This window comes from Triturus cristatus, chromosome 9 (genome assembly GCF_964204655.1).
Source record: "Triturus cristatus chromosome 9, aTriCri1.1, whole genome shotgun sequence".
NCBI classification, from domain to species: Eukaryota; Metazoa; Chordata; class Amphibia; order Caudata; family Salamandridae; genus Triturus; species Triturus cristatus.
The window spans coordinates 261,066,796-261,093,201 of NC_140592.1; the positions used below are offsets into that span (position 1 = coordinate 261,066,796).

A 26,406-nucleotide genomic window follows, 5' to 3' on the forward strand; every position below is an offset into this window, starting at 1 on the left:
CAGGGTGAAACTTTGTACAATATAGACAAATTTACCCATTTGTATTTTGATGGCAATGGTAGGGATATGCTAGTGATTGATGTTGCATAATATTTAATGAATTACTGCACAAGGACATATTCTGTGGATGGACCCTTATGTGACCTATATAAGATTAAAGCAAAACAAATAAATCAGCTAATTGAATGATTTCAATTGAGAACAGTAATCACAGTATAAATGTGAGTCCAGTTGAACCTGTTAACTATAATCTATTGCTGCCAAAGCTAAGACAAGAAGAAAAATAAGGACAAAAAAAGGGAGGATCACTCATGTGATTTAAAAGAACCCTCACTCACCAACCTAGTCGGTGACATGCTTCATCATTGGGTTCCCACCAGAGAGGCCGAATGCCTCTCTGGTGTGCTACAACGCCTGATTACAGCGGAGCAGGTTTTTGTGAAATCCAAGAGTGGTTGGGTGAAAAGTGATTTAAAAAGTGGCTAGTTCAACCATAGTCAAAACTTTATTGGTGGTGAGCAGAACACTATTAAAAAACAGTGTAGTGGATGATATAAAGACTGGCTAGATTGACCACACTTTCCAAGGTGCAAAAAGGAAAAAATGGTCAACATGTTTCTGTCTTCAACTGCTATTTATGCAAGGCTTTCGTCAGGACCAAAAATGATGAAATCACCATGGCGGAATGCGCTCGCTAAGGCGCACCCTAACCTGTGGTGTCAAGGGAACCAATGTAACTTATGGATCGTAGTCAGAGCTGCAACATTGTTGTAAGCCACGTATCTTTAAAAATATGGTGGAAATACCACATGGGTCCTGATGGGGGAAGCAAACTTATAGTCACAGTTACGCCAAAGTTCATCGCCCGTAGTAAATCTGTATACTCCCAGTCACAGGACCCCGCCGATCGGTGACATCCGGTGACTGGGAGTCACATCCGGCGACTCCCAGTCACTGGATGTGACTGGGAGTATACAGGTTTACTATAGGCGATAAACTTTGGCGTAAGTGTGACTATAAGTTCGCGCCTACAAGGACATGTAAATCTGAGGCAGTGCCAAAAACTAACACCATGCAATAACAGGCATTAAAATGGCTCAACAAGGAGAAATACCTTTATTTCGACTTGTTTCTCTGTTTTTTCTATGTGTATGGCATTCTACAGCACACATACAAAGAGCAAAACGCCATTAATGATAGTTCATATGCAGGAAAGTGTCCCTTCCTGCACAAAAACAATCATTAAATAATGATGATTTACAGGTAACAAATCAACATTATTGATTGTTTATGTGCAGGAATATAAACACAAACAATCATTCCTTGCAATGCTGGCACCCTTGCATTATGGGCTGCTAGTACCAGCTCACAGGAAAACACAGGAATGCACCATATTGTTGGAACTACGGCGCATCCCAGCATTTTAGAAATGGCGGTGCGTGGCACTACAAAATTTGCTGCAGCGTCGCGCTCCATCAATTCCTCGTAAATATGCACCAATCTCTCAAGAACAGGTGTAACACATTCTGTAGAAGGTTAAATCGGGCTCTCCATCTAATCACTGTCCGATTTGCATAGTCTCCTCTTTGTCATCTTTGTGAACTCCCTACTTTACACATTTACTCAATTTATCATTGGACTAAGCAAAATTGACACAGGATTGGAAGGTGGTATTTTTCATTCTAATCTTGAAAAAATCAAATGCCGCCCCCTATGGGCACGCACAGTAATAACCCATTCACTCCTTCCTCTTCTTGGTAAAGTCTTGGAGGGACTAGTTAATAAACAACTCTAAATATTTAGATGAAAAATGCACATTGGACCCCTCGCAATTGGGTTTTAGAACTCCCCACAGCATGGAGACAGCCTTTCTGGCAGTTATTGATTCCACCAGAATTCTACTGGATAAAGGCACTCTGGCAATGTTGGTATTATTTGATTTGTCAACCACCTTGGATACAGTTTCCCATTCCATTATCATTCAGGGACTGTATGAGAAAGACATATATGGGCAAGCCTTAGTTTGGCTTTAGGACTTCCTGGCAGGGAGGACCAAAGTGACCTCAATCCACCCCTTCAAATCTAGAACAGCTACTATAAATGAAGAGGGTTCCATTTCAAAATCATACCCTATGCAGATGACACCAAGGGGTTTATTTACAAGCACCTTGCGCATGGGTACATCACTTTTTCCCATATTAAAAGTGACTCACCAGTGGTGCAAGGGGGTTGTAAATAAGCCCCCAAATTGTTAATTTCATTTGGGCAAGATCCTGAGACTTCAAAAGTTAGATTTATTGACTGTAATGCGAAAGGGGGTAGCTTGGATGAGTTTCCACTGTCTGCAACTGAATGGAGTAAAGACTAAAATCCTCCTGTTTGGGAAAGTACAGAAATTCTGTTAAGAAGATTGGTGGCTTAATTAGGTCCAGTACCTTGTCTCAAGAGCGTGGTAAAAAACATTGGCTTTTTGGTGAATAATAGGTTATCCATGGAGGAATAAGTTACCTCTGTTTGCTGTAATATTTTCAGTACTTTCTGTTTACTTAAAAAAGCATTTCTTTGGCTCCCGATGAGTTCCAGAAAGACACCGATCCAGGCCCTCATTATGAGCCACTTGGACTATGGGAATGTGCTTCTAGTGGTGGCCAATGGGACTCTTCTCTCTAAACTTTAACTTGTTTAGTATGCAAACTTCAGTCAGGCTCCCCCTCTGTACCTGCCTTAAGAGCACTACATTGGCTACCAATCAGAAAGCATAATTTGTTTATTCTCCTATTTCTCATGAATGGTCCCTCCTTGCTTCAGGTTAAACACCTTATTGATCAAGAGATCATGCTTTGTACCCCATAAATGTATCCATAGTTTCATACTAAGAAGAGCAGGACATGATCTTCGTGGATGTGCTATCTGCAATTTAACACTCCTAATACTTTTGTGAAAGAAACAACTGTCACATTGAACATTGCAATGTATTGGTGTGCTGAAATGTAAATGTAAATTCAATTGATTATCCATTCTTTTTTATCCCATAGGATCTGGTCTAAGCCTTATCATGTTATATTTCAGCATATTATCTATCAATACAGTACAATTTCTTGCTAACAAATACTTTTTCACCACACTCTCTAATTTCTACATTTTTTATCATGTCAGACGTGCTCTTATTTACTACATAGCCATGTGTGGATATTAAACTGCAAATCATTTTGGAAATGTTATTCCAAAAACAGAAGGTGCTTGATAATAGAAGCAATGTCCCAATTTTAATGTAATTCTCAATGATGTTGATCACAGAGTTTTTGATTATTCATTATAGTTTGAAATCAAGTCTAACATGTTAAGATTTATTTCCAAAACCCTTCATCAGGCGGTATATCTCTAGAAAGGGGTAATTACATAATAAGTTAAAAACATTTTACACATAACTATGATCAATCTATAATCTATAGCATACGCATAAATTCATCAGTTTTCCAAACTCACAAATTATGTTATTGCATATCGAGAAGTAAATTATTTTTTCAATCCAATATATGCCAGTATCAATGCAGTTCTGGCACTGGTGTCTTTCTCATTCATCGAACAAGCCAGACATGACTTCGGTTCTATATGGTTGATATCTGACATCCAGTAGTTTTTTGACCAATCTGTCACTCAATTTTGTAATAGCAAGATTGTAAAAGTGTTCTTTTCATTCAAATGTAAATTATCCACTGTATTCAAATAGTAAATCCAATAAGCCTCTCTTTTTCTAATTTATTTTGTACATCATCTATATGGGAAGGTAATGTTACAAGTTTTCACGCTTGGAATGTTGATTATATTATAATATATTTTTCTTGTTTGAAGAGCCTTGCCACATTTGATTTTTCAATTGCTCAAAAATGCAGATTTGCACTCACTTATTTTGACTTTTATTTTTCTTCTCACTTGGCCCAGTTAATCCACGGACATTTTAGACTTTAAATAGGTTGTTCAGTTTTTCATGGCTCATAAACACAAAAAAAAATAGTTTCAGTTTCTGGATGGATACCCTTTATTGGATTGTTGCAAAAGCCAAAAAACTAAAATGTATGTGTACCACGTTGCTTTCCTTTGACATGAATCCTTTTCTGAAAGGTTTCATATTCAGCGTTTATGAGAAAATGTATTATTTCATTGAAAAACCACAATCAACTTCAAATGTCTAATTTGTGAATATCATTTTTAATAATCTGCTAAGGTTTTTGAACAAACTTTTCAGTTACAGATGCTTGTCATGTAGCTAGTAATATCAGTTTAATTCTTTAATTGGCTATATTTTCCTTAAACCTTCCAGGGCTTCCATTCGTGTTATTTCCTGTTTTCTTTCTGTTGCCTTATTTAAGATTTTGTGTTCAGAGCTATATGCAGTGAATTCTTAATTCATTTCATTCTGACATTGTTGATCAGAGGAAATTATCTTAAGTTAAGTTGCAACATTGAACTAAATAGTAATCTGTCATATAACGACTTTGGGTGAAAATGTGATACATGTAGAATACATTTCTTACCAATAGGTTTAATAGAAATGTCTGGCATTGTCTGATAATCTTAATTTTGACTTACTAACATTTACCCGAAACCTGTTATAAGAGACTATTGAGAAGAATTGGATAGATGAACAAGAAAAATAAAATTTTACTACAAACAGCAGAAGTAATTTAAGTGGGATTTATAGGTCACATAGAGTGAATAAAATAGATTAAGAATGAATTAAGAGAACACTTTTACCAGCTTTATAATAAAAAAGGATAACAGATTATGAATTTTGCTGTTTGAGTAATATAATAGCTACCAGATATTAGAAATCAATATCACAGAACATACTGAGGCAGTTTTCAATGTGTTAGACAAAGGGGAAAACATTGATGCAATTATCACATGGATAGTGAAAAATGGGGTATTGAAAGATGAATTCCTGTGGGCGTATGAGCCTAAATATTTTGCGAGTTTGGTAGCAGAAGAATCTATGAATGCATGCATTATGGGTTATGGATTGTAAACATATGTCTGTAAAATATGTTTTAATAATTATGAGATTATATTTTTTAGCAAAAGCTCCTGGTGAAGGAAGGTGGAATACAGCCAACCCACATTGGGCTTCATGCTATAAAATGAAAAACTAATATCAATATCTCATTATTCTTCTTGAGTTGAATTAAAATGTTGAGATTAATTCCATTAATGAGTACTTTCTGTTCCTGGAATACTATTTCCAAAATGGTATGGATAGAATTATTTTTGCCTTCCTTGTTTAGAGACCAGTGCAAACAGCAAGGGTAGCATGTGCAATACAAAATAATAATTAATGTAAACATAGTGAAAGGAAATTTTGAAGAAGAAGTAATTTTGAACACAAATAGAATTATGAAGAGTGAATCTTTCAGGCCCAATGAAATAAAAGATCATGGGTTCGTTGCAAGTTAGAGGTATGTAGGAGCCTTCCTGTGATTCTTTTGATTTAAATGTATTTCTTTCAGTTTCTTACTAATTCAAAAACCTTATTGCAAAATATATTTTTGATACTTTAATTTGGGTTTAATAGATTGGTTGTATTTTTTTTTCACTACAATGTTTGAACATACGCATAGCCAATCAGATGATGCTGTTGTTAACATTATTAAATCCACTTTTTTCTTTTCAGCATTTTTAGTTCGATGTTATGACACATATCCTCTTGCTTCTGCATCAAGCACCCTTAAGCTCAAATTTTTCAAATGTATGTATTTGCCTTATAGTAGTTTAAACTCTGTGATCAATGTACTCTATAATTCAGAATACTACTATCCAGCCAGCAAACTATATTCAAAAACATAAATAAAGATGTTAAATGCAAACCGTTATTGTTCATGCTCCTTTGTGAATTTATTATTTTCAATTGCTTCCACTTGTGCCCCTGCTAGTACTTTATTTATTAGACAGCCAGCAGCAAGAGCTAAAACTGTATCATTTTCTTCCAGACTATAAAATAATTTACATCACATATTTAAATTACATTTGCTTTTTTTGTTTTGCTTTTTTGAAACACAAACATTCCAGCATCACACTTTAGGAATTAGAATAACAATAGAAAGCATAACCTTTTGCATAGTATTAAATGAACAGAGACATTAAGTTCTTTATTTACAATTATTGTCTAGGTTAAAAAAAAATCATAAAAACTGATGAATGAAGAGATTGAATCAACTCCAAATGGGATGGAACACAAATGGTACCAGGATTTTTTCACTCACAAATGTTATGTTGCTAATGTTGGAATGTAGAGAGCAAGCATTGTAGCACGTATTGCAAGGAATTCAGTAGATTGGTCAATTTTATAGATTCTTCTTTGTAATTCTCAATATAGAGCATAGGATGATGGATAGCCATGGACTTCAGTGGTCTTTGAAGTGCTAGGTATAGTACAGTAGTCAAGCAGGTAGAATTGGCAGAGACATTTTTTCAGGGGTGTGTTACCACATTAGACATCTATGTGTAAACAGGTGTATACACATTGTGGTACCACTGCAAACATTCTGAATAGCCCCCAGTCTGTTTTACACCCCCTCAAACTGTAGGAATACGACATGATTTATAGTATGATGTTTACAAGGGAGCAGTTCTTAGCTTGGCTTAGATGACAAAGTGCCTTTAACTGTTGTAGCCTAGTTACTTCATCTGCTCTATCCACAGTTTACTATTCCATCATCCATTGCAACATTGCTTTGTTGTTTAGTTAATGACTGTACATATGCAATGTAAGCCCTAGTGTTTGCTCATTCAACGCACGTTAGTCTGTCAGATACATACAATGTGAGTGTGACCATGTGTGCGTAAAGATATTGTATAAAGCCCATATTACTTGGTACCCTCTTCATGAAAAAATGATTCTTGAACATTAAGAGTGGATTGAAAAGGAGTGTTTGGAAAGACCTGGAAGGGTAAATGCATGCGGGCATGAAAAAAGAAAAATACATAGTGCCAGGATAACAACATATGACGTTCCAGCATTGACACCATTTCCTGGAGGCTTGGATCCAAAGTCATAGGCCCTCCTCTGCAACCAGAGCGGGAAATTTAGTCACCCTAAATCAGATAGGTTAAAGAAATCCAATACATGAGATACAAAGGTTAGCCTATGTTTACAAGGCAAAGAGTAGAGCTGACTAACGTTTAACCACTTTGTTGCTAGATATTACTAAATGTGTTTACGCTTTCATGCCGTATTTCAACTTTTATCACATGGTGCTGCAAGGGAGGTGTCGGCCATCTTTTGAAAGCCATGCAAGCCTTGCACAAATGTCTCCAGTGCACAGTGAAACTTGAGTCTTTGTTAGAAATCAGGGCTGACGCAGTTCGGCTCTTATGTGAGCATGAGTCTAACTGCCTCTCACCTCAAACCAAAGAGAAAGGAAACGGAAATGATTCCTGCTTCGCCACAGTGTCCAGGACAATGGTCATTATAACAGCCTGGAGTTGTACCTGGCTAGCATGTTCGTATTGCACCTAGCAGGCCTGTAGTCATTTAAGTCCGGAAGTATGGCCAGGAGTCATGGCTCTATTTTTGAGACTTCTGCTTACAGGAAAAGTGTTCTGGCAGAAATGCAACACGTCCAACACTTCCAAGCGAAGAGCAAAAAAGCATCAATTAAAATCATTTAAAAGAAACGTCCTCTGCCTTATAATCCAAAGTGTCTTTAATCCAAATGCACTGTAAAAGTTTATGGAAAACGATCATACTTTGAAAAGTCTTTGAAGTAAACTGTTATCAAATTGTCATTTTTTGTTTAAAACAGTGACCCCCAAAGGTGTACAGCATTCGCATGGTTGGATAAAAGTGATTAACGAAAAGGAGGAAGGCAGTTGCCATCTTGAATACACATCCATGCTTGTTTAAAAGTTGTTGCTTATAATTTGACTGCTTATTCCTTGTAGAAAAAAGGACTGTAAATTAATACAAATGTCAATCAATCATTATTCTACATTATATTTTATGTGACTACAGGAAGACAAGCTTTCTAAAAAAAAAAGAAGCATTTAAAGCACATTTCAATATACACCTTATAGCATTTCGTTTAGCTCTAGAAAGTGCAGAAAATAATTAATCGTATTTTTTCTTTTTTTTATAAAATGTGGAAATTAGCCTGACCAACTGATATTGTTTCAACACGTCACCGTGTACGATTATTCAGATTAAAACAAAGGTTATAACTAGTGAATGGAAAGGTGGCCATGCTCTTACACAACATTACTCAACTGCAGTGAGCCTCATTTGCAAACAAGCATTGCTCGTTCTCATGTGTGATCAATATTGCACTCACTTTTGAAGATGTGCCCTGGAATTTTGTCTGAATACTGTTTTCCAGTCAACAAAACCATAATAATAATAAAGACTAACACTGAAATGGCCTCTATTAGAAAGTGTTACACCAAACCAAGTTCAAGCACTTTATTTAAAAAAAAAAAACCCTGATAAATTGAATTTGTGTGTGAAGCAAAGGAAGCCAAGCGGTTCCATTTCCCTGTGCATTAAGTTACAATGCGACTTCAAATATGTTATATTTTGGCTCCTCTTTGTTATTTGCTATCCGTACCTATGTTTAACCAGGAAAATATAGCAGGCAAAATCAAAACATAACTGTAAGAACATCTAGGGTACAGTGTTTCATATGATTTCATGGATTTGAATATCTATACACCACTGGCAGGAAATGTTTTCTGTACCCTACAACTTATTATGGATACTGTACTATCTACAGGCTTGTAAACAAATTACATTCTTATTTGAGGACATAAATAAGTTAAAATAGTTACAGCAGTTTAAGCAGAAACCAGGCAACATGCCAACAAATAAATGTGTTATTTGTTTTCTCTCTGTATAGATGTCTAGATATAAAATTCTATATATATTTATATATTTTTTATATATAGATATATATACACACATATAAATACATATATATTTGTATACAGATACAAATATATATATATACATATACAAATATAAACATATACATGTATATATCTATACATTTTTTCATAAATTTTAATTCGTACTGCACCTTCCGAGTGGTGCAAATTTATTATGCATGTTGAACTGTGCAACTTCAGAGACCTTATTGAACTTCTCTTCTGCTGAGTCCATGTCATTCAAGCAGTTCAAAATCCCACAGATCAGTGATTTGGATAAATACTGTAGTCCTCTGCACCTACAAGTCCTCCCACCTATAACAAGGACAGAGATAGGAGACAGAGAGAAGAGACAGAGAGGCAGGAAAAAAGCAAGTGATGGAGAAGTATAGAGTGGAGCTGGAGATGTTTTAATTCATGCAGGAAGATTTTTTTTCTTGTGATTTACATTTCCCGGAGGACGCAACACCAAGCCTGTAAATCAGCCTCGTCATCTGTCTATGACCACCGGGATGAGTCGATCCTTGCACTTGCCTTCAAGTGAAGAAGAGTTCAAACAGCTTCTCAGCCAGCAATATGCTCTGCTTTGTGTGGTCACCTATTGATTTGTTGGCCTTCCTTGTTGAGCAATCCATCTGAGGCTAAAGTGATGTCTCCAAGCTATGTATTGGGCTTCCTGGACTAGAAGAGGTAGCAGATTTGCTTGTGTCAGTCGTAAGATTGATCCCACTATCAATAGCATTGTTGTTCTTGTTTGGAGAGGAGGGAGGGCTAGAGTTTTGCTTAAGCACAGTGTCTTCTACATCTGTATCATCAATGAGGGGGATGTGGGGCTGGGAGTCTTCTATCCTAAACTCAGGATGAGTCATAAAGTTGTGGATGGAGGTTCGAGATTCAGGCTTTTCTAAGCCTTCGTAGAGAGAGCTACGGAATGCATTCACAACGCGGATCTGTCAAGAGAAAATGACATGTAAGTGTTAGATGGGTAAAAGAAAGAGTGAGGCAAGGAGTAAAGAAACTAATCATATTTCAAGATTTCTCTCAATTAAGTTGTGAGGATGGTTGGAATCCAGTCGCAGGTTATTAGGCACATGAAACAAAAGTCTTTCTGACAGCTTTGAAACTCAGAAATAACTGGAATTAGACAAGCAAGAGGCTCTGGTTAAGGAAAGCTAGCACCGCCCTGGCAAGAGTCAAGCTTGATTAAGAAGACATCAGTGAACACATGCAGTTTTCAGTGTGTCAAGTTTCTTGTACGCAAGTTGTCTTTGAATGGTGTGCATTACACAACAGAACAAATAATACATAATGAATTATAGACACAAAAAAACAATCCAATACAAAAACTGGAGAAACCACATGGACAAGACACAGTATGAGCGGTATAATACAAAGCCAAACAGAAGGGCAAATGGTAACAAACACGTCACAAAAGTAACAAAAACAAAGTTCAAAAGAAGGACGCCAAAGGCACATAACGTCAAGCAATCGAAAGCAAACCATGCCACGAAGAAAACATTGGCACTGCTGTCACATGTACACAGTTAACTGGAATAACATGGATGGTTTTAGAAGCCTGGTTAATTTATGGGTGTCCTTCATGCAAAGGAGAGGTAAACACTCGAGTATAGACCCATTATTTTAGTGATTCAATTTCCATTTGATCAAACTCTTTGTGAATGAACACTGCTGCAGACAGCATAAACGTAGGCTGAAATTACCAGCATGTCCATTTATCTTCTGGTAATGTATTGAGCAGTTTAACAAACGTTGATTAAACTTTGAGTGCTGCAGCAAAGAAAAGTGCACCAAAATATAGTTTACAATGATAGAGAACATAAAATATTGTTGTGAGATTTGAGCACACTATCAGGCAAAGCCAATCTTTTCTGGTCGATTGACTGCCATAAATGTATCTGCCGTAGCATCTTGTTTTAATGCTACGGCAGCGCCAGCTTCTCAATCATATCTATGAGGCGGTGCAAAGCCACACTACATGGCTTTGCATGTCCTCATAGATATGGAGTAAGACAAAGCAGTGCAACTTGCTGCCTTGGCTTCTCTGCATCAAGGAGGCATTCCATGGGAGTTGCAGTGGGTTTTCCCATGAAATACCCATGGATTTTGATGCTGCCCCAGATTTACTTAAGCACGTAAAACTGGGGCAGCGCCACTATGGTGCAAGGGTGCCTACTTTTGCACTAGGCAGCGAATTGACAGAAGTGCACTGTATTTCATAAATCTGGTGCATTACTGCCCTTGCACATTGGTGTAGGGCAGCGCAGCAAGAAGACTTGTGGTGCTGTCCTATGCCAATTCCTCATAAATGAGGCCCTAAATGTATCTCCTATAGACAGTATTAGCCTGTTCTGTCAAGGATGCCGTTGATGTTTTCTTGAGTTCCTCTTTTTTTATTACAATAGAGGGATCTTTTTAAATGGGTTAAAAATTTAAAACTTGCAGTGCAAAACTTCCTTTCAATTACTAAAATCTGTCATGCGTCAACTCTGCTTTTCATGGTTGAGATGTAATTAATTGAATGCAGACTTTTTTCTGCTTGTTCCACTATGCTAGTCTTTCACTGCCTGCAGAATATGCTGGATTAGACAGCACAACAAGTAAAAGCAGAGAAATAAAAAAAATTAAACCAAAGAAAAAAGCAGGGATACTGCTGCACTCTGCAAAAAAAGAAACAAAGAATGAAAGTGTACTACAACAGGGAGGCGGGCTACAGGTAAATCCTAACATCTGGGTCGTGAACAACCTCAATAGATTCGCAACAGGATGCTGTGCCCCCAAACACCAAAAAGAGTTTGCTGGAAGAGTGGCACTGAAAAAATAAAAGGTATGCAGAGGATGGGGAACGAGAAGGAAATAAATCATTGGTACATATGGAATTCAAAGAGGTCCACATAAAGGCGCAAAGCATGTATCGGTGAATATTCTGTGGTGAAGCGTCCTATAAATGTTGTAATTGGACAGCACCAAAATGTGAATGGAACATACATTAATATAAAAACAATATTCAGGTACTGAGATGTTCACATATATCTTTTACGTCAGCCTAGGTGAGGTCAATGGAGAGACTGTGCACCAGAGGAAGTTGGTATACTTAAGTCTGAAAAATATGAGACTCCAAATAAAAGAGTAGCCTTGAACCTCTGCTCTATAGTCTACAGAACATAATTGGTCGTGCCTCAAATGATAAAATGGTATCCATATAAAAAGAGCAAGGAATGTGCATGACATTATTGTCTCCTAATTCAGTACAAACCTAGCAAGGAACCCTGTGGTGCTCCTGGCTAATGAAATCACATGTAATCCTACATCCAGATTTCCTACCCTGGGCACAATAGCTAGGTGACTTCACTCCAGGACATAGAAATAAAAGAGATTCATGTGCCTGCATCAATATATATGAGTACTAAATTTGATGGCACTGATTGCAGGAGCATGCTGCAGGTCTGATGGCATTCAATCCAGGATGACAACCAACGACCCATGCTATGGGGACTACTGCTACAGCAGACACATTGCTTCATCGGAAAACGGCTCCTCCGGCAGTCTTCTGAGGCAGCCTCTGAGAACTAAAGGCCATCAGTAGCTCAGCAATGCACTCATGATACATAAATGAGTAAGGACTGAACAGACACCTATAGGCTGTTACTGTAGAGCAGACAGTACAGGACACCATAGCATGTTTCCTGCAGATGCTTACAGACATAAGTCTACATCTATGTCTCTAAACGTGAACTCTGGGTAGCATAGCTACTTAACTTTACCTAATCATTGCAGCCAGCCTAAGGATATGAGAGGGGAGATGCAATGGCTAGATGGCCTATCTGATTTCCAAGAGCAGACATTTCAGTAGGTAGAAGAGGGTGAGCAAAAGTGACCTGGCACAAGGCAGATACATTGTCCAAATCCCGGAGACAGGAATGATTCAATACCCAAGAGGGCTTACCAATATTTAATTAAAGGATAACACTGTAGTACCTCATGATGCCTTAGCCATCAGTATCAAGGCGATGCATCTAAACATGATAGCACCAACTCATACTCTCATATCTCCCAAGCGGTATGAAACTCACATTTGGGAGTAATGTGGCCTCACATATTTCAACTGATGTCAATATTTTTTCTGGACTTCTATGTGTGTGTATATGTACCGTTGATACCTGCTGTGTCTGACAGGTTTTCCTTTGTATGGCACATAGTGGCTTGTACTTTGCTACCCATCCCACTACATCCTTTCACTTAATTTGCCCTATTTCCTTCTTTCAGTCACACATCTCAAACTACTGGTTTGTGACAGAAGTCATATTTGTATTGCTCTGCAACATCAGGCTTGAGTGGTCTGGCTCCGCCAACTTTTAGCCGTTGAGTGCTCATCATAGATTGTATCATCATCCTTGTCTTTCTGTTCTCACACCATTATTCACGTTTTTTGCTATTTAGGGATTCTGCTCCCTATGTCATCACTTTGCCAAATCTGGTACTCTGTCAATAGTGAAACTACACAATTTTTCTAGGAAACCAATTTGTTGAACAAGGAGTGAGGTGGCAGTCTTTATGTTTGCTGTGAATGAACTCAACCAAAACTCGAAATAGTTACACCCCTGAAAGGCAAAACTGTTTCTTTGGGGAAAACCTAACTTGTATCTGACTCCTCTGTAAAGCCTTCCCTCAAAAAAATTCAAGAGAAATATGTGCAACACCACCACAGAAATAATAGAGTTCAGCAGTAAAAGGTATAACATAACTAATTCAGGTTTGTAAAAAAGGGAAAACTTTCATAAGAAAAATGGCATACATTTAAAAAAAAAGATTGGAGTGTTCAGTACTTATATTTAATTTTAATCAGTGGGGTGTAGATGACTAAAACTTAGACAACCATCAATGGCCTCCCAGCAGGGGAGAATAGTCAAGTAAACATTGGTGGTTCATCCTGGTGTTTCAGAGTTAAAAATATGTTTTGTCTTCATTGTGTTGAGGCCAGAAACTGAAGTCAAAAAGGGTTCCACATTGCAGGAAAAGGCATTTCCTTTTTCAACCGTGAATCTTGATCTTTGAGTTTAAAAGCTGTCAGTTGGAAGAGCTAATAAAATGTAGAATCTAAGTTTGTTTTGTTTTTCAAAGGTGTGCCACCTTGTTCTGGTTCTCTGCTAGTTTAAAAGCCTTCACACTTTCCAAAAGACTCTTGTAGCACCAGCTCATGGGTTCAACTTCAGTTCAGGTTCACAGCAAAATGTGCAGTAAGAGTTAGTTGATGGAATTCTTTGGTAGCAGCATCATCTTCCTGTGTCCATTCTTCACTCCACAGTTGTCCGAGAAAAGTTTCACCAGCGCAGATAGGAAAATTGTCTTGTTTGGTCTACAGTCTTTCTTACAGAAGGGTACAACTACATTTGTCTCCAGGACCGACACAGCCTGCTGTTTTGTCTCAGATAGACTTTGTTTAACTAATGTAAAACATTATAAGTAAAATAGGTAATCAAAATCTAAACACTCCAGTGATTTTGTGTAGTTGGGTATGTGTGGTATTTTGTATTTTATCGCTTGTTGCGTCCTGTAATTAATTAATTAGAGTTATTTTTTATCCATGTCACAATTCCAAAAGTAGACCTGCCTGTCTTGCAAACATGGTTTTAAGCATGTGTTATCCTTTTAGATGCAAGAGTGGAATCTTCTTCTATCATGCAACTCATATCTTATCTTAGCACAATTATAGTTGACTTACCCAAATGTGAGGTATGGCAGCTTTAAACCAAAAATATTTTTGCCTGTTGGGGCATAGCCGATGTAGCTTGAGCCTGGTAGGCTGTCATCGACTACACTGTACTGTAATTTTATATGACTTCTGCCTTTTTAAAGAATTTGTATATTTGTATCTAATCTAATCTAATCTTTTAAACAATCCTTTGTCTTGTACCTTTTGTTGTTCAAATGAGCTGAAATAAAGGATAATGATGATGATGATGAACATGACATAACTCCATCCGAAGTGGTAGCCACGTTATACAAGAATCAATCAAAAGAAAAGGAGTGTGAGCAAATGTTACTCCAACTGTAACCAAGCAACCGTAAGAGGACAGATTAACTCTTCCTAATTAATTTCATTTGCCAGTGTTTTTTTCTTAGCACAGAGAACCCAGGCTTGCGCCGCGGTGGAGTGAAATGTAGAAGAAACTTGACTCTTCAGGCTTTTGCGTGTACTATCTAAAAACCTGGCTTCTCTGAGCCTGCCAAATCTAATTAATAGTCAAACTTTGCCAGACTCCACTGGCACCACACCGGCACAGTTATTCTTCTGCCACAAGTGACCTCATGGCATTATGATCTCCTTTCCACTAGTAAGGCTTATAATTTTTGGGAGCTTTCTTACCATTTCACCTTGATCATACAAAGACCCATAGCAACATTTAAATGTGTTTTACGAATTTCCAGCTGAATGACATTAGGTGACATTGATAATTAAGCTAATGATTGACTTTAATTTAGTTATATCTGTTTTAATTGAATTTCAACATTTTCGTTTGTTATACACAACAAGAAGCACAACCCAGCTGTGGTCAAGGTCCACTCAAAATATATTTCCAATAGTGATCGGCACAGGCCTTAAGGTAGTTGTCTGAATTAAGGCTAGGACACTCTGATGTTTCTCGATTTACTAATGATAGCATAAGTGGGGCCAACTAGCCTGAGTACTTCCCACTGTCGGGAAGAACGTGAATGTGCTCCACACGTTCTCGAAATGTAGATTGGAAAGTCACATGCGATAACACTTGCTGTCACAATCCTTCATCTATCAACCTGCCAATGGCTCACGGAGGGTGTGTCTCCAGGTAGCATGGAAAGTACTCATTGGCTAAATTGGAGAAGTTGCTTGTCCAAATTCCCTTGAAAATTGTGGCAATAGAAATGGAGAACACATTAGAATAAGTCTTGGTCCTAGGCCAAGTGAAGTTGTTTTTCTGTGGATACATTAACACTAAAAATATCTGAGTTAGTGCATCTACTACAGGCAACAGAGCTGGGAAACGTATTCCACTAATTGGATATCTCTGAGGAAATAGTCCATTGTACCTGTGAAAGGGTACATTTCAAAATGAGGATCAAATACTGCACCTTTTTCTGTGAATACTAATTTTTGAAACAAAATATGTAGTTCTGTGTCTTGGTAAATGATGTGAGAACATCTCTAATGACAAGGTGTCATTAAATATCTACACTGCATTCTCTGAAAACTCTATCTCAGAAAGTCTGTGTGCAGTCACCACCGCTCAATTGTGCTACCAAAAGAAACATGTTGTTACATTGTTTGTCCTTAAGGTCAATGTAGTGATGCATCCTTCTCAGACTGGCAATGCCACAATAGATAGACAATGAGACACAATCCCCTTTTCTTACAGGTTTGGACACAACAGACAAGAAAAATACAGAGTTTCGACATAGACTACATGAAAGATCTCGGGACATGTAGACATGCTTAAACTTCACTTCTGACTGCTTCATTATGTAGCTGAAAGAAATAAAGATCTTCATATTTAGGCCCACCCAGAGAGCAAAGTGTTAACTGCACCAGATAAGAACAAGAAAAAAGGCAAACAGTAATGTTTAGGCAATACGAACATTATTTGCTTTTGATTTGTATAAGAAGAAACAATTAATATGATGGATTAGCATAGACATATACACACATGCATACAGATTTGCGTAGACGGATAGATAGATAGATAGATAGATAGATAGATAGATAGATAGATAGATAGATAGATAGATAGATAGATAGATAGATAGATAGATAGATAGATAGATAGATAGATAGATAGATAGATAGATAGATAGATAGATAGATAGATAGATAGATAGATAGATAGATAGATAGGTAAAAGATGCAAACATATCTGGCTCTGATTCACAAAGCATATGGTGAAACCTGTCACATTAGAGTGAACATTTTGTAGAAGATGTTTTTTAATATCTACAGCCATTCCAGTAGGCTTGATGACAGACACCGCCCCAAGGCACAACAGGTGTGTGTGCCTGTTTTCTGTACCCCTGGGGCACTCTAGCATTATGGAAGGGTGAGCAGATGCTTGTGCAGCCCCTTCTCTAATACAGATCATGCCAGCGCACATACAGTGCTGGTGCTTGTTTAAGGAAACATTCCATAATTTCCATGGGGCTGTGGTCCCAAACAAATGAGTCAAAGGCTTTACTTTTGTGTCCATGCTGTGTTATGGAAGCAGGTAAGGAGGCAAACAGCCCTTTGGAAAGTGCATTGCCATAAAAAGTGGCACACTGCAAGTGCGCCCCCTCAAGCCAGCCGTCCAGCGGATAGAAAGATGATCTTATGCCCACTCCAAACATCTGTCTATAGGCAGCTGCAGTCACTCACTGCACCCGGCTGCAGGAGGATCTTTGTCTCCTCTTTAAGTGCAGAAGAGTGCAAATTGCACAGGTAAAGAAATTGCAGCAGTTTCTCTCTATCTTTCACTAACGTGCTGCCCCCATTACACAACAAAGTTCTAGGAGCACTGCATGTAGTCTATGGCAGTGGTAAACTTCCAGGAGTACCTCAATGTGCACAAACTACAGATGGAGAATTTCCAACAGGTGGAAGGTTCTGCTTGAATAAAAGATGAAGGATGGGCTTTTTCCCATCTAACACTCTCTGCAGGGAAACATGCCCCATGTATGGAAACCTCTTCTCCTGCACCTTCAATAGGAATAGGATTGTACAGCCTCTTCCCTGCCCTGTAAAAGTCACTTACTCCTGGCTTCGATGAGAGTTACATTACCTCGGTGGGGGGAACAACCATTACAACGCAACTATTACAACGCTCTACACTTACAACGCAATTTTTACAACGCAACATCCACTACAACGCATTCCATTACATCGCATGACACTACAACGCATTTTTAAAAACTACCTTTACAACGCATTCCATTACATCGCATACTACCTTTACAACGCAAACCATTACAACGCATAATATTACATTAAACCCCTACACTATCCAACACTTACCCTACTGTTGCACCCCCTGGAGTTAGAATAGTAATTTTTACCCCCATACTATCCAACACTTACCCTACTGTTGCACCCCCTGGAGTTAGAATAGTAATTTTTACCCCTATACTATCCAACACTTACCCTACTGTTGCACCCCCTGGAGTTAGAATAGTAATTTTTACCCCTATACTATCCAACACTTACCCTACTGTTGCACCCACTGGAGTTAGAATAGTAATTTTTACCCCTATACTATCCAACACTTACCCTACTGTTGCACCCCCTGTAGTTAGAATAGTAATTTTTACCCCTATACTATCCAAAACTTACCCTACTGTTGCTCCCCCTGGAGTAAGAATGGTAATTTTTACCCCTATACTATCCAATACTTACCTTAAATGCAATGTAATATTATGCGTTGTAATGGTATGCGTTGTAAAGGTAGTATGCGATGTAATGGAATGCGTTGTAAAGGTAGTTTTTAAAAATGCGTTGTAGTGTCATGCGATGTAATGGAATGCGTTGTAGTGGATGTTGCGTTGTAAAAAATGCGTTGTAAGTGCATGCGTTGTAAAAGTGTGCGTTGTAACGACATACATCCCCTCGGTGGGGAATGACCAGCAAAATGTTTTTGAACAGCTAAAACATAGAATTATGTGTACATTCCCTATCTGTCTCATTGCACAATCCCCTGCTACATACACATATTTATAAAAAACTTTGTGAATGGAGCCATTTGTCATACAGATAAGCATCACAAAATACAGAAAATGAGTATAGACAGGGTAACACATTCACAAGCACACGGAGGAAAAAAATGAATGATTTAATGACGTGTTTGACCATCCTTAGTTGTCACCATCGAAATATGTAAAGCAGTGAACATGAAAGAAAAGAGGGTTGTTAAACAAGACAATTTGTAGTGCCTGGGATTATACTCGAATGTTTACCCTGCTTCACTAAGTCAAAAAATGTATGTGTTGAATCACATTAAATTCAGGCTCAAGGTTAAAGACTCACAACCTCTTTGTATGTCACTCTCTCTTGATGAACCCTTTGTCCAGTGTCCTCTAGCCCTCTGGGGGGAAAACAAACACATGTAACATTCAGACAATACTGAAACGGGCAATGAAATAAAACAAACTTCACACCATAGAAACACAATTAACACATGTTTTAACTAGAGGTCCATGTTTTAAAGAGATGCCAACTTATGGGAGTAACTGAATATGTTTTTTGTAAATCCTGTATTTCGTCTATCTCACACTTTTATTTATTTTAAAAAGTTTTGAAGGGACCTCAGATAAAATAATGAATTATATGATTTAATCAACTTAAATACATTTATGAACTATGTGAAATTGTAACTGAATGGAAGTGATAAGTGTGATGAAAAAGGTATAAGTCCTGATTTTGAGTCTGGATGTCAAATTGTACTTGTTCCGTATGGTGGACTTTTTCCACCATGAACCCTGTAGAGGAATAACTACCACTGTTACTGTTACCTGTTTAAGCAGCATTTTCCCCGCCAATGCACTATATTTTGCTAGGAATGCAGCTACTTTTGGATGCATAAATGTTTTACCAAATTCCCTTTCAGATAGTGGAATTTCTGCCACCAAATGTGGCTATTGGAAATGTACTCCAAAGGTGTGGGTAGTCATATTGCCCTTCTCTGAAATGTGCTTGTGATGACATCACAGCACGTGAAGGTTACTATATTTACCTATACATGCATGTTTGCTAACTCTGAGGTGTTTTAAAGGGCAACCGCAACAGATATGGTGACCTATTAGCCACATTTGAACAGGTAGATGATGTCCCCACCCACCACCCGACAGAGCTCATCCTGGAATAGGAGCAGTCTACACATACACCTCTCTTTTGATGCAATTTTCCCTTGCTTTGATTAATGTACCTACTATTTTGGGTTATTAACTTAGTCAATATAACTAATTCAGTTGTATTTTTTCAGTTTGCAGAGAGTTGTCACTTCTTTCCTCAGTTACTTTACTCCATTCCACATTAATATTATGCAGTTCTTAGACCACTAGGACAGGCAAGAATCTATTTTCTGTTGATATTGAGTTTACTCGTGCTCTTCAGTCATACAGGTAAAACAACAAAATCTCAGTTAAGATAAATTAAATGAGGGATAGGGTTACGTTCAATGTACACTAAGTATTTGACCGTTATTTCCTTTGCTTTTTAAGGTTTGAATAATATATTAGAGACATCATGTATAAGGAAAATAAAATAACTACGCATCTTTTGAAAACACTGTACTGTCTTCAAGGCACTCAGCCTAATGGAATAAAATGAATTGCGATTAATGGATGAACACCTTGAATTGAATTGGTTCTGACAATTATAAAGACTGATCACTCTACTACTATATGTGACAGTCGTCCTCCCCCCCCCACCCCCCCCCCAGGAACAAGGTAATGATGTCTTGTTTACCTTAGTAAGGTGAAGTTGTATGTTCTGAAGTAGGTAATTCATAATAAGAGGGCCAGAGCAATGGTAGTTCACAAATGTCCCCAAATCCTGTTGCTTTTAATTGCCTATAACTTTGACCTAGTAGCAGATTGATTGTTTTGGGGTGCTGCATTACCATAGGCATACAAGTGAGAAAGACTGTATGAGCAATTGCTTAAAAAAATAGTTGTCCTGGGGTTGGAATGATATGAACGCTGGGCATATGAACAATATTGTATATTGTATTATTATTAAAGTTAACCTGGTGCATTAAATTATAAATGTTCTAGATGTACTCAAGGTATGCAGTAAATGAGTTGTGGAAAGGAGTGAACCAAGCTCTAAAGGCTGAAATAATAACCACAACCTAATACATGTTTTGATTATATTAGCTAATGAACTTACCCTAATTTATAAAGAGATTAAGGAAATCCAGGTAATAAAAGGCCAGGTAAAATGGGAACATGTGTATGTGTAGATAGAATGGATCTTTGGTTCCCTTGTCTGAAGATTATCATTTGAATACTGGAGCTGGTGAAGCCTCATTCAACAGGATGTCTATGAGCTATAAAATTCTAAATAGGTTTATAATGCCAGTGGAAGAGCAGGCTGAAAATGTGCCCTTTGTGGTGGATTCACTATTATATGTAACTTCCAAACCAGACCTTGAGTTAAGCTATGGTCCATAAATGTGTTCAATAAAGTTCAAGAACACTGTTCAGGAAGTGCAAGCACTAAGTGAACATGATGATTGTTTTTGTTGTGTAGTTTGTCAAAAATCTATATAAAGTGTATTTCAGTGATAGTGTAGTGATGATTGTCAATGTTTCAGAAAAAATGTTTGATGTCTCTGATACTAAATGCAAATTTCCTCACACTAAGGGCCTGATTTTCAATTTGGTAGTTGTGTACTTTGTATCAAATATATTGCAAGTGCCAAAGCATATAAAGCACTTGTAATAAGGCAAACAGAATATCTCTCAAGATTGTGACAATGTAACCTGCCTGCCACCCTGTAAATGATGCCCTCAATGTTCCCATACTGTAAAACCATGATTATTAGATGGTCACAGTATGTGAAGGCCTATCATAGCCAATACAGTAATAATAATAATTAATAGTTAAAATATTTTCAAGTCATGAGTTTCACAATTTTAGTGTTGATGTAAACGCAAGTAATACTTGACGATCAATATTGGAATTATTGCGTTTGGAAGTTGGAGTACCTAAATTCTATTTAATGATGACAAACCGCAATAACATTAATTGGAAATTACATTAGATTTTTAAGTAATAAATTAGAAAATTAGATTTTGTTTATAGACTATATGTAAGTTTATGATTGAAGAAAAATTAATGATCCAATTTATGTTAATATCAATATCATGACATTTACATAGCACTTATACCCAGAAGTGTCCAAGTGTTTGATTCTCCTGAGTACTCTGGCCACAATATAACAGCTGATAGGTGAATTCCATGTACTTGAACATCCTAATGCAGAAATCTATAAATCTGGACCCTACTCAAAAACTGAGTAATGGATATTATTTAAAGTCAGTTTAGCGATCTCAGAATATGGGATACATGATGAAACACTTGACACCACCCATTTAGAGAGATATTAGTTCCTCTGAAATCTGTTCACAAGCTTTACAGCACCTCCCAAGAACAAGGTTCTTTAGTAGTTGGTACAGGAACCACAATGGCCCAAACAATTGTTTCTCATGCCTGTTCATTTAGAAAATTCCACAATTAACTGGATACTTAAATGGCAATTGATGGTCACAGGATTGGCCTGCTCATTTATGACAGCTCTGAATCAAACAGAACACTCAGCAGCTTTACTTTTTTGGTTGTAGTAACCACAGTTCCCTTCACCTAAAAGAAGATATTCTAAAGACACTACTTTTTCTATGACTAGAAGCGGCTATTTTAGCTCTGTTTGGTATTTATTTTTGCAAGTAACGTTTATAAGGGTTCCAGCAGGCTATTAAGCTATGTGGGTGTTGCAATTTATAGATGTCCACTGTCTCTTGGGTTGGACAATGTGATACATGGATCATCCATTAATCTTGAACTTGGCACACTCCTTCTGCTATCCAGAATGGCAAAATATGAAATAAGGTACAGGCTCTATAATGATTCTTCTGTATTAGAATCATGTGCATAGGACATCAAGTGTCCTATGCATGGATCCAGGAAACAACATGAACGAGTGAATTGTATAGCACAGTTCTACAATAAATTGGTATTTAGAAATCTGGTTAGATACCCAAATAGAAAAAGGAACATATTTTGCAGTTGTGTCTGATGATGTTAAAAATTAAGAAAACATCACATCTGAGATTGTGTGTCTTTTGCTTTAGTGCTATTAATTTAAATAATGTAAAGATGCTTGAAGAGGTTATATAGGGTTGTTTACCTTTTTTGGTAAATATATTGAGCAAAGACAACTTACGTATTAAGTGTATTTTTTACATCACACATACTATTGATTCTGGTGTTAAAATAAAGGGTGGGTCATTTTATGAGATTTTAAATGGTATATGGCACAATATGTCATAGAGAAATTGTTACTGACAGGCGAGGCAGATCTATGACTATTGCCTGTTCAATTTTAGTTTAATATATGCAGTGTCATTCACTGACATTTAATGAGTGACTTGACAATCAAAACACAGTTTAACATATTAATCTACAACACTATTGTTTGGATTTACATGGAAACACTTTTCAGTAGTCCTTGAGGAAATTAATATATTAAAATCATGTCAGTCTTGTCAAAACTACTAAGCAATCTTTATTGTATGTAATTTTATAGGTTCCGTCCGATCTGTTGTTGAATACTGGGAAGCATTTATGGCCATATATATTTTACCCCAGCACATCAATGTATTGGAATCACTCAAATAAAGTAGCAAAGCCTTTTGCAGAGTATTTTTCTACATTAATACTATTTGTCAGAGTAATGACCTGTGAACAAAGACAAATAGTATATCTGCACTGTGTGGAGTTAATATCTGGTGAGGTGCAAAGCATGTGAAGCTGGAAGATCATTGCAAAGCATAGCTGAAGTCAGTCAGGGTGAGTGTGAGGTGAGTTGGCATCTCTATAGGTCTGAGACATCAGAAAACACACTCACGCCCAGCCGCCGCAGCAGGTGTGCTGGTAGGAGAGGAAAGAGCATTGGATAGCGATACGTGACTAGGGCTAGATATATTGGTTACATCCTGGTTCTGGCTTGTGATGGAGGACTGTCTCCTCAGAGCCCCCTGAAAGGAAGTGCCACTCTTGAAAGTATTGACTACCTCGATCTGCAACGGAGGAAAGAACGAGACAAGTTGCTCAGGTAATGAACATAGTTTCACAACTGACAGAATAAACAATGGATGCAAGCACAAAATGTCAGCATGAGAGGGAGATAATGGAGAATGAGTTGACAAACAATCAGTACAATACATGAATGCACATGTTTCACGATCAATACAGTATGCACCGATGTTTTTCATCGTTATTTTCTCAAGAGTTACTTCTTGATAACAGAGCATGTTCTTACTCAAAAATGTACCAAAGCATAACACTGTCGTTGAGTGACAGTTTTTCTTTCATAAACAATCTCATAAACATACTCTTTTCTTTATTGAGTTTACAACATGTGACTAAAGTTATAATAATATGATCTGCACAAATTGTTGCAACGTGCCCATGATTTTTGGAAATCGTTTTTGTAAAAAAGTGTATTTTTCATATGTTGAAGAAGCACTAGAAGTCTGAGTTTTGTCATGTGATTTTAAAATACAGTTTCATTTGTGCATTGTAACCTTTGCAAAATGTGCCCTTATTGTCGTTTTTTGGAAATGTTAATTTTGGAAGAATTTTAGTGTTGGAGTGGCAATACAACAACACGTACAATTTGCTTGGAACACATGCTTAATATCTGCACCATGCAGAAAATTAAAATGTGCAGCATATGAAGTGTGCAAACACTGTGTTATATTTTTATAAAACCTCTTCCACAAAAAATGTAAAAACCTACTTTAAGAATGGGCAGGGTTGAAGATAATACAGAATGCAAAACAAGCCTATTGCACTTTTATTTGTATTTCTTCACCAATAGCTAAAAAAGGCCACCAAGGTTTTCTTTCAGACTATACTTTCTTACCAATCGACCAAACAATTACTCCATTGGGCCTATAAAGATGCACTTGAAAACACTTTTGTTAATTGCAAACATATAAGGTGAGATGTAGTCTGAAATACTTGAAGAGTGTAGATTGACCTTTCAGTGATAGCTTTTACAATCACCCATTTTGCACTCATTTTTAGGATTCAGAAAGCCTTATATGCCACAAACAAGAATACTGATCCATTCTATTCCCCCAAGAGTAGCCACACTCTGAGCAGAATAAACTAGCAAGCTTCACCTTTTTCATCAACCCCAGTAACATCTGGAGTGCTAACCTATCCTCTTTTGCATCTTCATGCACCTTCTTTTGTCACTACATTGGAATTTGGTACTTCTTTTTTATTCTTATACCTGTGCAACGCATATCTTTCTTATGGTCACTTTGCATAGTTCATATACCACATTTACTCTTCTTTGGTACTGGAGAAGCTAGAGATATCAAGATACAATAGCTATTGGCACTAGGGATCTACTTTTCTCTTTGACCCTCAAGGCGGTTCTCTTAGCTTTCTTAAGCGTGCTGGTTCTTTTACCGTCACTCAGTTGGGAAATGTGGCTGAACGCACTTTCTTTCTGCTCCGACTCCTCAGAAAAAATGGTTCAACGTACCAACAAAGTTATGAATTCTCTTGTTGTCTGCTTTTTCCTAACCTCCAAGCTGAATTTCTCTGAATATACTTTCCCTTTCCTCCAGGAATGATAGGGTAAAAAACTCTTAAAATGCAGGACAACACTGCAAGACTGCTTAGATCAATAGAAGGTTCGGAATCTACTATTCCCTGACCATGCTTGAATTGTTGCCTGTTACTAAGATGCCAAAAGCATCTACCTAGCCCCTTTAACCAACTAAGAGCATCCCATCTCCAGGGATACTAGCAAGGGGACAGAGACTGCATGAGAGTAGTCACTAGGCTTTCTAATAATCTTGCACTAACTCTGTTCCATGTCTGGTCACCTTCAGGAAAGTAAAACTTGCCTGACAAAAAAGCAAAGCTGCTGCACAGGCTTCACTACATACAGCTGCATTTCAAATCATCTCTGCCAGTTGATTTTAGCTTCTGTGCTAAATGCCCTGCTTAACCTGCCTTGAGTTAATTCAGTCCATTGTGTGTGATTTACAAATCATGTGGCTTTATAAATCATTAGCTTCCAGATTCTATTATTGATTAGGGGAGGGTTTGCATACTACAGAGAGTCTGATTTTTTTTTCTGTACAACTCCCCGAAAAAGATGGATCCATTTTATTTTTTGCATGATTAAGCCCCAGCTTTAATTTGGCAGTTCAAGCCTGGATTTTAAAGATTACAATTCAAGCCTATTTACTCCAAGGTAGTAATCTTATGTCAAGTTACTCCCCCTGCCCACTCAGCTTTGTAGAGTCTTAAGACTAACTAGGAATGCACATCGACATCTACAAACCTGGACCACCAGGCAAATCAAGTTTCATCTTTAAATTGTCTTTCGACGATTTCATGATTCAAATCCCATTTTTCAATGCATATTCTTTATCTTTGAATGATTCCAGGCTGTGGTTCAGTTACAACTATGGTTCTGTACATCAATAGTTACTGGGGATAAAGTCAAATGGTCCTTGAGCATGAATCACAATGAAAGTCAGACATTTATTCCTAAAGCATTACCCTTATGTTTGGATTAAATGTGTGTTTGTCTTGGAATTTGTAGATACATTCCAGAAGTCCGGGAAAGCTTTGAATTCTAGGAGCACACACCTGGAAACAGTTTCTCATTCAGAAAAGTTGATGGTTTGTGAATACAGAACTACTATGAATTTGTATGAGGTATT

The 26,406-nt window shown here is 37.4% G+C and overlaps 1 protein-coding gene across 4 annotated transcripts in view; it reads right to left on the reverse strand.

Annotated features, from left to right (window-relative positions):
• Positions 1-5,705: 5,705 nt before the first annotated feature.
• The window catches only part of LOC146797710 (plasma membrane calcium-transporting ATPase 2-like), a 2,176,758-nt gene continuing 2,156,057 nt past the window's right edge, over positions 5,706-26,406 (reverse strand). For all 4 annotated transcript variants that reach the window (XM_085624877.1, XM_085624876.1, XM_085624878.1 and 1 more), the window contains one exon: positions 5,706-9,863. In XM_085624877.1, coding sequence (XP_085481003.1) covers positions 9,555-9,863 — 309 coding nt within the window. In that variant the 3' untranslated portion in view covers positions 5,706-9,554. The remainder of the gene's footprint in view (positions 9,864-26,406) is intronic.